Source organism: Canis lupus, chromosome 21 (assembly GCF_003254725.2).
Source record: "Canis lupus dingo isolate Sandy chromosome 21, ASM325472v2, whole genome shotgun sequence".
Classification (NCBI taxonomy): domain Eukaryota; kingdom Metazoa; phylum Chordata; class Mammalia; order Carnivora; family Canidae; genus Canis; species Canis lupus.
The window spans coordinates 23,663,766-23,679,815 of NC_064263.1; the positions used below are offsets into that span (position 1 = coordinate 23,663,766).

Here is a 16,050-nt window from a genome sequence, read left to right on the forward strand (position 1 = left end):
TACTGCCATGTCCTTCCATAGCCTGTCACTAATCCCTACCCACAGGCCAGAGGTCCCACTGTTAGGAACACAGGCCTCTTTTGAGAATGGTCTGGATACAGGCCAGTCCTATCTCAGGCCCAGGTCAATCTCTCTCAGACACAGCAAGGAGGAGAGGCAGCTCTTGGTCCCAGCACCTCCCAAAGAAGCCAGGCAGAGGCTCCCCAGTCCAGCACTCTCAGGAAGTCATGCTCAGCTTCACCTCAAACACCCAAACTCAGCATTTTCTATGGTCCACCCAGTACTAATGGAAAACAGGCATTTGCAGCCCTACATGTAGGTACCTGGTTTGGAGGGCTCCCCACTGGCTGGATTTCGCCCTCCTGGCCAGGCACTTTGTATGATACACCAGAAGCAGCAGCCCAGCAGAAGCTCCTGAATCTGGAACCCACCTGTCCCTAGCTGGTGGGATCAGCCTCAGCTTCCGAACAAGTGTAAGTGTTTGTAGCTGTGGATCCTTGTCAAAGAGATCTGATGAGGGAGGATCTGCTCTACCTCCTGACTCTCGGCTTAATGTGAGGCGGGTGCCCTCCATTTGGAAGCACTGGGACACTCATTGGCCTGGAAAACAAACCCTGGAACCCTATTCCAAACCCCACCTCTACCGTCCTGAGTGTTCTAAGGAAATTTATTACTTTCTAGCAAGGGGGAATCTTCACATGAGAGGTGGAAGGCAGTTGACACAGCAGACTCCGGCCTCATGATTTAACTCCTCCTTTAGGTCTTCTCTGATTCCTGTTACCACCACCATGCTGACCTTGGGAGCCTCACTCTCAACTTTCAAGGCTCCGAGCCAAGTGTGCTCACCCAAGCATCCCTCGATGCTTGACAGCACAGCAGATGCCAAACTACAGCATTCAGATCAGGCTTTAGGAAGGTTTTCCAGTAACAATACAGACCGTGGTACAAACCTGGATTACTGGAATGACAGAAAAGGTGTTCCTCAGTTCCGGCCTGAGATCCTCTTAATAGCACCTCCCTGACTCCAGGGTTCACTTTAACTCAGGCTATTAGGGATCATCTTCTGGGTCATTTAGATGCCATCAAGTCTCAAACCAAAGGAGTGAGGTCAGAAAAGGCAAGAGTGTCCTATCCTGCCTATCCTGCCTAATATCCATCTCTGAGTTCCCAATTTTGGAGGATTGAATGTGGAATGATCATTAATTCATTCATTCAATGAATTTTTATCAAGTACCTACTGTGCTAGGGGATGGAATAATATGGTGAACAATGGACATAGTACTCTCCCCTCAAAGCTCCTACCTGTCCATAGGACTTGCCTTAACCCAAACTCCATGGCCTATAGCCATCTTTCAATTTCTTTTTTTTTTTTAAAGATTTTATTTATTCATGAGAGACACAGAGGTAGAGACACAGGCAGAGGGAGAATCAGGTTCCCTGTGGGGAGCCTGATGCAGGACTCAATCCCAGGACCCCGGGATCATGACCTGAACCAAAGGCAGATACTCAACCACTGAACCACCCAGGTGCACCCCATCTTTCAATTTCAATACAGAAACCTCAGCTTTGAAATCAGAGACATAGAGTAGCAAAAAGGGCATGACAGATTCCTGACCATTTTCCGACATTTGATCCAAAGATATCTGGGCCTGGGGCCCCTGAGGGGGATGGCGCTAAGGAAAGGGTTATTAGGAGACAGGAAGGAGGAACTTTATGTTCCTCCACACTGTGTGGCCCCCAAAGGCAGAAAATGACAGAGCAGGCATATGGTCAGATTATTCACTTTTGATCCTCATACTAATAGAGTTCAGCAATCTGTAGCTTGGCAACTCTCCAGGCTTATCATGCTCTGTGCTGACTCTCATTCTCCCCTCTGCAGATACGAAAAGCCCCTCTTCACAGAGCTGAGTTGTCAGCAGCCCAGCTAACCCAAGGCCTCTTTTTCCACTGCTTCCTCAGTACTTGGCTGAGTGCAAGAATCTTACAAATCTGCTTTACAAATGGAAAACCACCCTGTGGCCACAGGTCCAGGTCTGTTCCCAAGCTGTGGTGTCACCTTTAAGCTCCATGCGATTTGGCAAGAAAATCAATAGGAATCCCAGGTGATTATCATGTCATGGAAAAGCTAAATTTCGGACCCAGGAAGGATGCAACTTACTGGCAAGCTAGAGACTGAAGTTAGATGCCTATTTGGGAAATAAAACTTTGCTCCACATGAACATTAGTAATAGCAGGCTATGTTCCTCCGACACCATGGAGCTGGCAAGCGTGTAAGAGACAGGTGGGGCAATAGATGGAGAGGTATTGAAACATAGTGCTATTCAAAGAGTAGTCCATGAACCTGCAGCGTCAGTATGACTTGGGAGCTTGTTAAAAACACAAATTTGCAGGCCTCAACCCAGTTCCACCAAATTAGATTCCTGGCGGTGGAGATAGGGGTGAGGGCAGGCGACTATTTTTTTTAACTTCTCCAGGTGATTCATATGCACAGGTAAGCTGAAAAGTACTGCTATCACACTATGCACACTTGATGGGCTAATATGATTACTGCAGAAAAATCATAATCACAGCAGATTTCATTCTTTGACTACTATGTGCCAGGCTCTTTTAAATTTTGAACTGAGTTTAAATACACATAGAGCATTTACACTTAACTCACAACAACCCTATGAGATACTTTTATTATCCCAAGTTATTACAGATGAAACTATAGTTAAGATACTTGCCTAATCACTTAACTTTTCCAAGGCTGTTTCCTTGTCTGTAGGCTGGGTACAATAATGCCTTGTTTTCCTGGTTGTTGTGAGGATTAGAGACAATTATAGGGAGGCAATCTCTGTTGCATGATGGGCTCAGACCTGGCCCATGGGTATAGCTCCAGGGACCGGTTCATAGTGGGGAAAGGCAGAGATAGAGTTGCTATCTCCAACCTGTCGCTCAATCAGAGTCCTACCCAGTGTCTGCTGGCCCTGACCTTCTCACTCAGCACTAATCAGCTTCACCTGCCATCAGGTTCTATGTTTATCCCTCAAGAGAATCCAAGCTCTCACTCTAATTCTATTCCTGGTTGAAGACAACACAATCTATGTTTAGGAGGCCTCTGGGTTGTGGGAGGCAGCTGTTCTGAAGTTGGAGGTACTGGAAAATAATCTCTAGCTAGATCTGGGCTTCCAAAGAAAGAAACAAACGCATTTTTTCTTGAGTAAAATAAAAGGGGAAGACGTTTGGTCTGAGAGGCCACTTTAGTGCAACTGTGAGACATGTTATCACTATGGGGTCCTCTTTACCAGCCTCTTACCAGTGGCTGGATGCCCATGATGTTCCAAGGAATTAAGAGGCACTATCTCTGCCTCATGTCAACCTGCAGGGTAAGCATCCCACAGTTCTGCCTCTTATTTGCCATATGACAAAAATATAGGTTTAGAATCAGATCTGACTTGATCACTTACAGGTATGAGACAGTGGAACATATCACCTTTGTTGAGTCTTGACTTTTCCATTTCTAAAATGGGTTGTTGAATTAAATGAGATAATGTATGTATAGCTCAACTCACAGTAGGCACTTATCAATGCAATTCCTCTTGCATCCTTTCTTGCATGTGCCATGCCCGGCCTTATGGTGGGTACTGAAAACACAGATGACTCAGACCAAGTCCCTTCCTACTTGGGGCTGAGTTTTCCCGCTTCTATACCCAGGCTGGGTCATTCCTCATAGAAAGGGAGCAAAAGGTCTGGGGCAAAACCAGAAGGTTGGGTAAAACCATGAAGCCTACAGTGTGCTAAAGACAGGACAGAGGTGAGGCAAGATTGCTGTCTAGCCTTGAAGTGCTCTCCTCAGTGGGCGGCCTTCATCTCCTCCTCTTCATCCATCACCTTCATTTTCAGCTTTTGACTGTCAGATGTTGCCAACACTGATGGCAATATGGATATCAAAGGGCAAACGATAATTTATTCACTATTTACATGACACCCTCTCGCAGATTCACTAGCTCCTCGTATCTACAGAGCTCCTGGTGAGTGGCCTTGGTAGGGCAAGGATTATGCTTCCTGCTGTAACTGAGTAAATGGGTTCCCCAGAGAGGGCCAGTGGCTGGCACAAAGTAGCCCATTGGGTCAGTGGCAAGCTCGAGGACATAGACCCTGGACTCTCCACCCATTCTAGTCCAGCCCTTCCTCCATTCTATCCCAAGGACTCTCCTGGTAATGTGCCCTTTAGGTAATGCTGTTCACTTTAGTAGACTGCATTGAAAGTTAATATAGTTCTGGGCAGCCTGGGTGGCTCAGCGGTTTAGCGCTGCCTTCAGCCCAGGGCCTGATCCTGGAGACCCAGGATCAAGTCCCACATCGGGCTTCCTGCATGGAGCCTGCTTCTCCCTCTGCCTGTGTCTCTGCCTCTCTCTCATGAATAAATAAATAAAATCTTAAAAAAAAAATTAATATAGTTCTGCTTCAGGTAGTGACTAATAGGTTGTGGTACCAAGTAATCAAATTTCCTCTGAGGATGGGTATTAATTTTTTTTTGCTTGCAAAAAATACCCAACTCAAACTAAAGAGATTAATAAAAATAAAGGGGGGCTTATAAGGTCCCATAACTAACAAAGTTAAGTCTATGGCATCAGCTCTTTTGTACTCCATTTTGGTTTAAGGATACCTTTTATAATCATTGGACTTATTTATGTTTTATCTACCATTTATGGTATTTGAAATGTTCAAAAGGATCAGCTATGCTAAGTCTGTAACTGGTATTTCTGTTGAAGGCAGTTTAATCAAATTTGTCATTGTTTAAATATTCAAGAGGTTTTGTTTTGTTTTGTTTTGTTTTTAAGATTTTATTCATGAGAGACACAGAGAGAGAGGCAGGGACATAGGCAGAGAGAGAAGCAGTCTCCATGCAGGGAGCCCAATGTGGGACTTGATCCCAGGACTCCAGGATCACGCCCTGGGCAGAGGGGAAGTGCTCAACTGCTGAGCCACCCAGGCGTCCCATTCAAGAGGTTTTCAATGTTTTAATGAATAGGAGTTTAAGAAATTGAGCACCAGGGGTGCCTGAGTGGTTCAGTCAGTTGAGCAGTCTATTTGCCTTCAGCTCAGACCATGATCCCAGGGTCCTGGGATCAGAGCCCCACGTTGGCTCCCTACTCAGTGGGGAGCCTGCTTCTCCCTCTCCCCCTGCCGCTCCCCCTGCTTGTGCTCTCTTGTGTGCACATGCACTCTCTCTCTCTCAAATAAATCATTAATCAAAAAAAAAAAAAAAAAGAAATTGAGCACTGAAGTTTATGGAGTAGTGCATATTCCTCTCAAGCCCAAAGGTTCCCAGACATCAAGCAATCTAACAAACACACAAAAAAATAGGTCACTGGATTTTTAAAAAATGATCATATCAATAATTATTATAAAACTATTTTTAGGAGGTAAATTATTAGTTCTGTACATTTATGCTTTCATTTATGTCATTTTATGTATGACCCTTAGTTTTATGACAAAAGAGATGCCCATGTAAAACTTTTTAACAATTTGTTTTAAGAAAGCAGAGTACAAAGTCAAGTAAAAGTCATGAGTGAAGGCTATCACCCCGTATCACTGAGGTAAGTATTTGTGGCCTCACTAGCTACAATTTGGGAATAACCTCAGGGTGTTGTGTAAAAAGAAGATGTGCAGTGACAAGCCCCAGGGTAGGTAGACTGGATGGTACCAGATGGGAAGATTCTGTGTATCCCAGTTCCCTCACTTAATTACTTTATAGCTCATGTGTAATATGCAATCTAACCAGTCATGGTAATCTCTGCCCTGCTTCCCTCAAAAAGCAACTATGTTCCAATGTCAATGTATAAAAGTACAAAGGATTATTATCAATAAAGCTTTCTGGAAGTAAAAGTTCTGATGAAAAGCAAGAAAAGGCCTCAAATCTATTTTTCAAAAGTAGTTGGGTACAAACTAGATATAAGTATTAGGATGATAATCACCTCACAGTTTGACCTCAACAAAACAAATAGCAGTCATAAGAATTAAACTCTTTATTCATCTCTCTTGTTTCCAAGAGTCCTGGTAGTTTCTATAGTACAGAGGGCACTTCTGGCACTTGGTATCACAGAACCAAGACATGCTCGCTACACACTGGAAGCACAGCATCTCTCCTGGAGTCTTGGACAAGGAGCAGTTACAGAAACTCCAATTAGGGACAGAGGGGAAAGAGCACTGAAATGAGAACCCAAATCAAGGCTTGGCTTTGGGCTTGGGCTGTGATTCTGACACATCCAGGCAGGCAGCTAAAGCCAGAGAAAAGCTCTTTTTCCGGGAAGCACTGTGACTGACCCGGATGCAGGCCAGCAAAAAGAAGACTCATTTAGGGTGAGTGTTCAGTGGGTTTAGAGCACCATCCAATCCACAGAGGGATGCAATATGCTCCTCCCTATGGGGTAGCTTGCCCCGGCCTTCTCACTTAGCTCCAGAAGGCCAGGATTTTTGATTCCTTTATTCATTCAGCCTAGTTTTACTGCTGTCTGTTCTGCTCCAGGCCCTGTGCTGGGTGCAGAGGACACAGAAAGGAATCAGGCACAGTCCTTATCCTTAGGGAGTTCAGAATCCAATAGAAAAAGCATTTTTATAAAGAAATCACTGTAATTCAAGGTAAAAAGGATAGAGGATTCATACAGACTTGGCCCTCAAGGAATTCACAACCCAGCAGATGCCTAGAGGGCACAAGACAGACAATAATGATATATTGCACCCTGTAGTAATGACCAGAGGGAGGGAGGCTCCAACTATGCACTATGCAGGAGCAAGGAAAGGATGACATGACATATATTGAATAATGCAGTGGGGAAAACGCACAGCCTACTGAAGAAGACAGAGCAGCCTAATCTGGCTGACGTAGAAGTATTGAAACCTACTGCCCTGTAGAGGAGGCAGGGGAGGCAGCCTTATGTTGACCTCTGTGGGTGCCTTGGGCTACCCAAGAAACAAGGTGCAATGTCTCTTATCTATGGCTACAGTTGCATGATATCCCAAGGATATGAGGGGAGATCGGTGACCAGGAGAAACAGATCCAAATAAACCACCAAATAACAAGGGCCTGAAATAAAAATAGTAGGAGCCTAGGAGTGAAGGCATCAGGGGTTTGGGAGCATGAGCAGGACCAGCAAGTTGAAGGGGTAGGAGGTGGATTTGGACACAGACCAGCAGCAGGAGGCCCCTACCTATGCTTTCTTGCTCTCCCAGTGATGAGCCATGTGTGCTGGATGGATCCATTCTAAGTGTCCAAAGATAGGGTGGGAGCCTCTGGGGGCAAAGGGACCACAGCCTCTATAGTCCTCTTCATGCCTCTAGATTAGAGGCCTCCAGTCTACCTTCCTCTTTTCTTCACAGCTGCCATTACCTGCCCCATCTTTTTCATTCTACCAACGTGAGAGGGCCTGAAATGGACTGTTAGGATGCCAGTGTCGCAAGAAGTTCCCAAGGGCCTGGAAAGCCTAAGGTACTTGGCACAAAGAGAGTCAGAGTGCCTACAGCAGTTTCTGTTGGTCACCTGGAACATGAACGAGTTAAACCAGCTTAAAGTTACAGGGCTGGGTAGGAACCTATCAATAGCCTAAACTGCCAGCCTGTGTGGGCCTCTGTCCCTTCCCCCACATTTTGGCAAACAGCTCCAGCCTGTTGTCATTTCTTCTTCACAGCAGCCACCACCCACACCACCTCTCCAGCCTAGGTCTCATATCTGGGCCATGTTCTCTCTCCTCCTAAACATGCCGGGACTCCTTCCTTGCTGTTCTTTCTTCATAGCTGCCATTGCCAACTCTGTTCCTCTTCCTAATCCTCATTCTGGATTCCCTTTGTCCCCAACCCTCTTTTCTTGCTTTTCATTCTCTTCATCCTTTAGACCCTGTTAGAGAAGGAAGCCATCCCCACGGTTCCTATCTATTTGGGGTATGGTGCTCAGGAAAGCTTTGCAGAACAAGAAGCTTCCACTAGTCAGGAATGGGTTGCCCTTCCCCTGTTCCTCCTTGTACCACCAATTCTGTCACCCCCTCCACTGCCAACTTGACAGAGATCTTCTCTGAGTGGGCTTCATACAAAGAGAGATTTGTTTAGAGATTTGTGTGGAGATTTGTATTCATTATCTCAGCCAAAAACGGAAGGCTCTACATGCCAGACTAAATGTAAAAACCCTTCAGTAGGCTATTGAGGAGCCACAAATGATTTTCAACCAGGGAATGGCAATAGAAAGCACCTTACATTATGCACAGCTCTCGAAAATATTTAGATAAATGTACAAATGAGTGAATAAGTGATCATAACTGTGTACTAGGAGGATAACTTTGACAAATGGGTGAGAGGCTGAGGGAATTTTAAAAAGTCACTCTAAGCCATGGGCTTAAAGCCATATGCAGAAGTAGGTGAAGTTAATCTCTACCTTCATCCTGGTAGACTCTCCCCCATATGACAGGTACAACTGCAACCCCTGCCTCCTGGGCTCTGTTCTACAACCAAGACTTGCTTTCCAGGCCATTACTTGGCACCAAATTTAGTTATTTGATACAAGTTGGAGGTATTCTTCTCCTAAAATAGGGAGAAAAACCGTATCTTTGATAGAATTTCTGTTATAATAACAGGCTATGGAGAACTGAATCTAAAATAAGAGGAACCAATCTGGTATCATCTGAGACATTCAGCACTGGCAAATTTCAGCCCCAAATCTATCAAAGAGGCATCTCGACTTCACAAACAGTGATTGCAGTAGGTACAAAAAATAGGCCTGATTCAGAGGTCTGGAGTCCAGAGACCTTCCTAATGGTGAAGACCTTCTTCATGTGTAAAAAGGAGTGACTAGCCCAGAGCAATATTCTGAGGGAAAAAAAAAAAAAAAACAAAAAAACAGACCTGGGGGAAACCCAGCGACCTGGCCAAGCCCTGGGGCTGCTGACTCCAAGCACAATGAAGATACAACTAAGACAATGACATTAGGAGCTACCATCACCCCAACTTAAAGCCCAACATCTACAAACCAGCTGCCCTGATTTGCTTGAATTTTCTCACACTTCTAGCCCCATAAACTGTGAGCTCCTTGAGGGCAGAGAACATGGGAAGTTTTGTCTAATGCTTTAAAGTCCTGATCCGTGTCCTTTTCTCATCAGGCACCATCCTAGTACACGTACTTCAGGTTCATCTTTCATAGGAGTGATGCCATCAGAAACAGTAAGTATCATCCTTGGGGGCCACTGGCTTTGAGTTTCTCATTTTATTCCTAGGAAATAAGCATTCTGGCTGAGGAAGGGACGATTGAGCAGAGCTGCAAAGCTGGAGAAGGTAGGTGACCTCATGATTCTACTGTTCTGCCCAATTCCTCTAGGATAGAGAGCCTGTAGAGTTCTAAGCATGATTAGAAGGGTGAGGGTGTGTTTGTTCTTAATAAACCAGATCTTCCTTTGTGCCAGAACACCTGCTTGTAGCCTCACACCTGGATGAGTGGTGAGTCATTGGAAAAGATGAATCCTCTGACTTCCATTTCGAGATCAGAGTCCTATCAGAGACCTATACAGCCAGGACTCACTGATCATGGACTATGCAGTCACTCTGCTGTTCCTAGGAATGGGAAGAAGAAAAATCACAGAACCAATCCTCTCATTTTACAGATGGAGACCTGAGGCCCAGAGAGTTCAGGTGACACGTCCAAGGTTCCAAAGCAAGCCAGTGGACAACCAAGGACTACATCATCGTTTCCCAACTCATAGTTCTTTCCACTGCGGTAGCTACGGCAAAATTTTCATTTTGCTCTTTGGAGAAGTGAAGAAAGGTGGGGAGCAGAATATTAAGTTTTTGGATTCTCTGTAGACTTTAATAAACTCTATTAACCTGGCCTCCATTATCCTGGCTGTGGTTGCCTTCTGTGGTTTCCTTTCTATGGAAAATTGGGTCCTAAGCCAATTTTTAGCTTTCAGTTGGCTCAGAGTTCTTACCAGGGCCGGTGCTATCCTCATGCATGTGGCTCAGGATCTCTCGGTCTGTAAACAGGCGGAAGGCAATCTGCTCACACTCTCGCTTGGTCCCACACTCAAACAAACATCCAAACAAGCCCTCCTTTTCCAAAGCAGCCAAATCAGAGTAGCCACAGGGTCCACAGTGCAAGATCCAGGGGCGGGACCAGCAGGCAGCATCCAAGGGGGTCTGGTTGAGATAGATGCCTAAGTTGACCCTCCGCTTCTTACTGGTTGGGTGTGAGTACAAGAGCCAAGATTTGGACAGAATTCCACCTTCCTGCTCTGGCCACAGTGAGCTGTCCAGCAGAGGGCTCTGCTGAATGGTAGGAGAATCTTTACCATTCAGGTCCTGGTACCCATGAAGGATCTCCAAGGGCCGGAAACTCACCACACTGCCTTGGCAGCCATGCGGGGGCTCACACAGCTGATTGCTCAGGGCTGGTCTCTGAAAGCATTCACCATTGTTAATGCTGAAAGCCTCTGCCCGGCACCTGTTTGGTGTCCGGGCACTGCAATACAGCACAGGGTCGCCAGCCCTCCCAGTCACCTCTGCCACTTCGCACTCCACTGTTGCCGTGGGCTTAATGAGCCTGCCATGGTGCCAGGTGGCCCCTAGGTCATCACTGTAGATCATCAGGGAATGAGGCTTGGCTTTACATGGTAGCCGGAAGCAAAAGAACCAATAAGGGATGTAGTAGGCATATGCAGGGATGATCAGCCTCCCTGACTGCAGCTGGATGCCATGACCTGGGCCCACAGCAAATGTGGCCCAACGCTTCACCTCTGCACCAATAACCTCTTCAGTCAGGTCCCTCACCTCGCTCCATGAACAGCCAGCATCTTGACTGCAGATGAAGCAGAGGCGCGCTGCATTCCTGCCTGACATGACCTGTTGACGCTCGGTGACATGGCCGCGCACACAGATGAAGAATAGGTATACACAGCCACTCTTCTGCTCCCACACAGGACAGGGGTTCATGGTCCGATGCCCAGGTAACATGGCTTCCATCAATGGCTTCAGGGGTTCCCACTAGACAAGGGGAAGGGAGAGAGAACAGGAGTGAGAGACTAACAGGAAGACATGAGGCTCATTGAAAGAACATTAGTATTTTTTAGTGTTAAGAAATAAATGGTATTAAAATCTATGAAATCAAGTATTCACTAATATTCACTAATTCTCAAATATTATAGGATGATTTATACTGCTGGGAAGAGGCAATGCTAGATATTGTACATGCTGTCCTCTCTGCCTAGAACACTCTGCCTCACATTGTATAGATGCCCAATTCACCCTCCACACTCAAAAAAGTCACCTCCTTTGTAAAACTTTCTATGAAACTTCCTCCCCTCCCTTCTCCCCCCAAAAGCAGTTGGTGGCTTCCTCCTTGTACACACAGAAGAATTTTAGCATTTATTATATGATGATTATAATTTTTATGTGACTGGCTCCCTTCCTAGATTGAGTCTTTTGAGGACAGAAATAAAATTATTCAAATTTTCTTTCTCTGGTGCCTACCTATCTCCTATCACATGATAGGAGCTAAAGAAATATATTTTCAAAGAAAGAAAAAAGGAAGGAAGAGGGGAAAAAAGAAAAAGAAAAGAAGATGAAGAAAAGCAAAGCAAGGCAGACAAATATGGAATTTAGGCAAATAAAGAGAAATTTTAAGCAAAGATTTTTTTTCCTTTCTCTACTATCCTGGGGACGCTATTCATAACTCTGTCATTAAAAAGTCAAGCATGAAGTCAGAGACACCTGGTTCAAAGCAGCCTTCATCACTTCTTGTGTGAACTTGGGCAAGTTACTTAAACTTACTTAACCTCAATTTCTTCAGCAGTTAAACAGAAAATATAGTAACACATGCTCACACAGGAGTTTGTGGTATAAGGCTAAAATGAGATAATGCGTAATCAGAAATAGCACAAAGAAAGGCCTAACCTCCTTAATATATTTTTAAAACTATATTAGAAATTGGTAAGAAAATTTTCAGAAGCCCAACTGGAATGGGCAAAGAGCAAGATTAAGTAACTCACAGAAAGAGGAAAAAACAATAAAAATATGTTTAATCTCACATATAAAAGAGAAAAGCAAATTAAAATTGAGGTCACACTTTTCATCTAACAAACTGGCAACATCATAATCTTTGACGCTACTCTGTTGACAAAAATGTGAAGAAACAGGAACTCTCTTATATGCAATGTAGTGCATAATGGTTCAACATTTATGTAGGGCATGTCAAAATTCCAGATGCATTTATCCTTTCTCAGCATGCCCAATTCTGAGAATTTATCCTAAAATATATCTGCTCATCAAATTATTTTTTTTTTTTTTTTTAAATTTATTTATGATAGTCACACAGAGAGAGGGAGAGGCAGAGACACAGGCAGAGGGAGAAGCAGGCTCCATGCACCGGGAGCCCAATGTGGGATTCGATCCCGGGTCTCCAGGATCACGCCCTGGGCCAAAGGCAGGCGCCAAACCACTGCGCCACCCAGGGATCCCTGCTCATCAAATTAAATATATGCAAGATTACTCACTGTGGCACTATTCAGAACAGCAAAATATTGTGAACCCAAATATTCATCAGTAGGGAACTGGTTAAATGAACATACAATGCAAGAGACGAAAAAAGAAAAAAGGAAGACCTCTGCACACTGAGATAGATCTCAAATGAACAGAGCAAATTACAGACCAATGTATGCAGTATGCTACCCTTTGTATAAGAAATAAGAAGAAAAATCTAATAGCAGCAAACTAGTTTGAACCAACCTTTCCACTGAGACTAGGGATGACAGATAAAATATCAAAACAAAACCATCTGGTTAAAAGCACCAGAGAGAAAGTAAGAGAATGAAAAATTATAAACCAAGAACTGAGAGAAGTTCATTCAGAGAAGCTAGCCTGGTATTTCAAGTCCCTTTTCCTCTCAGGATATCTCTGCTAATTCTCAAAGGGAACTGAAAAGCTGAAAAGATGAACAATTTGTTTGACAGCCTTATAGGAGCAGGAAGGCAAAAATTTGGGGCCCTGGTAAACTCCCATGCTTTACGGTAGAACTTCAAAGAGCTAAATGCACAGAGTAAGGGTGAAACTGAAGTAGACCAGCTCTCATGACCACCACTCTAGAAAACTGGCTGGCATTATCTACTGAAGTGGAATATAAACCTACCCTCTGATTCAGTAATGCCATTTCTAGATATAAACTCAACAAAAATGCACGCACACAGTAGCAAAAACACGTACAATAATATTCAGAGCAGCCCATACACAATAGCTTGGATAAACCTCAAAAATATTGAACAAAAGAAGCCAAACATAAAGAATAAAGATGAAAAACAAGCAAAACTAGGGGCTCCTGGCTGGCTCTGTCAGTAAAGCATGTAACTATTGATCTCAGGGTCATGAGTTCAAGTCCCATGCTGGGTATAGAGTCTAATTAAAAAAAAAAAAAAACACTAAACTAGAGCTGTAAATCAGGATAGCAATTCCCTCTGAGAAAGAGAAGGGGGATAAGAGAAGTTTCTGAGGTGCTGGTAATATTTTATTTCTTGAGCTAAGTGATGAGTCTACAAGTGTTGGCATTTTCAGTTCACAGGTAGACATTCATGTTTTGTGCACTGGACATTTGTTTTCTATATATGTGTTATCACTTCATGTTAAAAATTTTTAAAGGGTGTGTATTAAGAATATATACTTGTATTTCTTTGTTTCTGTAAGAAGCAGCACTATAAGAGTACATAGGAAACAATGGTGACAACCTATAGGAAGTAGGGCACTAAGGATGGGATATATATATTTTTTATAGTGTTTTATATGATGTATGCCACATGAATGTATTAACTATGTGAAATAAAACATTTAATCCCTGCATAAATGGGCAAAACATGTTATTAAGCAAAGCTCACATCAGAGAATCTCAGAGTCATAAGGACCTAGAATTAACTCCCATCTTATAGAAGAGCTTTCTCTAAGCCTTCTGGATCAAGGCCATTCAGTCTCCTGGAACTGGCCAAGGGACAGGGAAGTCAGTATCTCTGGGGCAGCCCATTCTGTACCAGAGTACCTTATGCACAGTAAACACTTTAAACATTGTCAAATTCAATGAAGTTATTGGCCAGTCTAGTCACTGTGAAGTCAGAAGCTCACCACTCTTACTGGCTAAGAGGAGAAAATTATTTGGTTAAGAGGAGAAAATTATTTGGGCCAGATAAGTCTAATACAAAGTTAACATGAAGCTGGAAGAAACAGTAACTAAAACATGAAAGCATTAGAATCTAAATGATCTCAACCAGCTGGAGCAATGGGACATAAACAAGCTGGGGCTTGACAGAAATAGAAGTCTTGGGCTTAAAAATCTGGATGGAGAACATGATTAAAGAACAGCAAACATGATGGCCAACAAGCATAATGAAACGTTACTCAACATCACTAATAATTAGGGAAATGTAAATCAAAACCACAAGACAGCACCTCACATGCACTGGAATGACTACTATCAAAAATAAATTATAAGTGTTGGCAAGGATATAGAGAAATTGGAATCCTGTACACCCTTGGTGGGAATATAAAATGGTGTCATCATTGTGGCAAACAGTATGGAGAGTCCTCAAAAAATTAAAAACAGAATTACCACATGACCGAATAATTCTACTTCTAGATATATGCCCAAAAGAATGACAAGCAAAGTCCTGAAGAGATATTTGCACAGCAAATGTTCACAGCAGCATTACTTGCAATAGCTAAAAGGTAGGAGAACCCAAGTGTCCATCAACAGGTGGATGGATAAATCAAATGTGGTATACACATACAATGGAATATTATTCAGCCTTAAAGAAGGAAATCCTGTCATGCACTACCACATAAATGAACTTTGAGGGGCATTATACTAAGTGAAAAAAGCCAATCACAAAAAGGCAAATACTGGATGATTCCATTTACATGAGGAATCTAAAGTAACTAAAAACTCATAAAAACAAAGAAGAGGGACGCCTGGGTGGCTCAGCAGTTAAGCATCTTCCTTTGGCTCAGGGTGTGATCCTGGAGTCCCAGGACTGAGTCCCACATCAGGCTCCCTGCATGGAGCCTGCTTCTCCCTCTGCTTGTGTCTCTCATGAATAAATAAATATATAAATAAAGAAGAAGAAGAAGAGGGGAAGAAGGAGGGGAAGAAGGAGGGGAAGAAGGAGGGGAAGAAGGAGGGGAAGAAGAAGAAGAAGAAGAAGAAGAAGAAGAAGAAGAAGAAGAAGAAGAAGAAGGAAGAAGGAAGAAGGAAGAAGGAAGAAGGAAGAAGGAAGAAGGAAGAAGGAAGAAGGAAGAAGGAAGAAGGAAGAAGAAGAAAGGTGGTGGCTAGGGGATGGGGAAGAGGGAAATAAGACTTGTCCAAAGGGTATAACATAGCAGTCATATATGATGAAAAAGTTCTAGAGATCTGGTGCACAACGTGTCTCTAGTTAACAATACTACAATGTACACTTAAAATGGTTAAGATGCAAAATTTTAGGTATATTCTACTATAATTTAAAATTTTTAAATTTTATTTACTTCTATTTTTAAATTTTAATTAATTACTTTTTAAAGATTTTATTTATTCATGATTGACGCAGAGAGAGCCAGAGACACAGGAGAGATGTGGGACTCAATCCCAGGACTCCAGGATCATGCCCTGGACCAAAGGCAGACACCCAACTGCTGAGCCACCCAGGCATCCCTATTTATTTTTTTTAAGATTTTATTTATTTATTAATGAGAGATACAGAGAGGCAGAGACATAGGCAGGGGGAGAAGCAGGCTCCCTGTGAGAAACCCAATGTGGGACTTGATCCCAGGACTCTGGGATCACGACTGGAGCCAAAGGCAGATGCTCAACCACTGAACCACCCAGGTGCCCCCGCTAAAAAAAAAATTTTTTTAGGTTTTTTAGGTTTTTTTAGGTTTTAGAGGTTGGTAGCTGACAATCTACTTAGTGTTAGTCAACTTGTGTTACGCAGCTGGCAAAAAAGCAGATGCTACATTAGACTGCATGACAAGAATATAAAATGAGATAGCTACCTCATTGCTGAACTGGTCCATCTATCC

The 16,050-nt window shown here is 43.5% G+C and overlaps 1 protein-coding gene across 4 annotated transcripts in view; it reads right to left on the reverse strand.

Annotated features, from left to right (window-relative positions):
• Positions 1-16,050, reverse strand: part of NEU3 (neuraminidase 3) — a 35,945-nt gene that overhangs the window by 2,003 nt on the left and 17,892 nt on the right. For 3 of the 4 annotated variants that reach the window (XM_025459001.3, XM_035703808.2, XM_025459000.3), the window contains one exon: positions 5,350-11,004. In XM_025459001.3, coding sequence (XP_025314786.1) covers positions 9,925-11,004 — 1,080 coding nt within the window. In that variant the 3' untranslated portion in view covers positions 5,350-9,924. Of the gene's footprint in view, positions 1-5,349; positions 11,005-16,050 lie in introns of those variants that run through there. The other variant, XM_049098863.1, reaches the window with a different exon arrangement.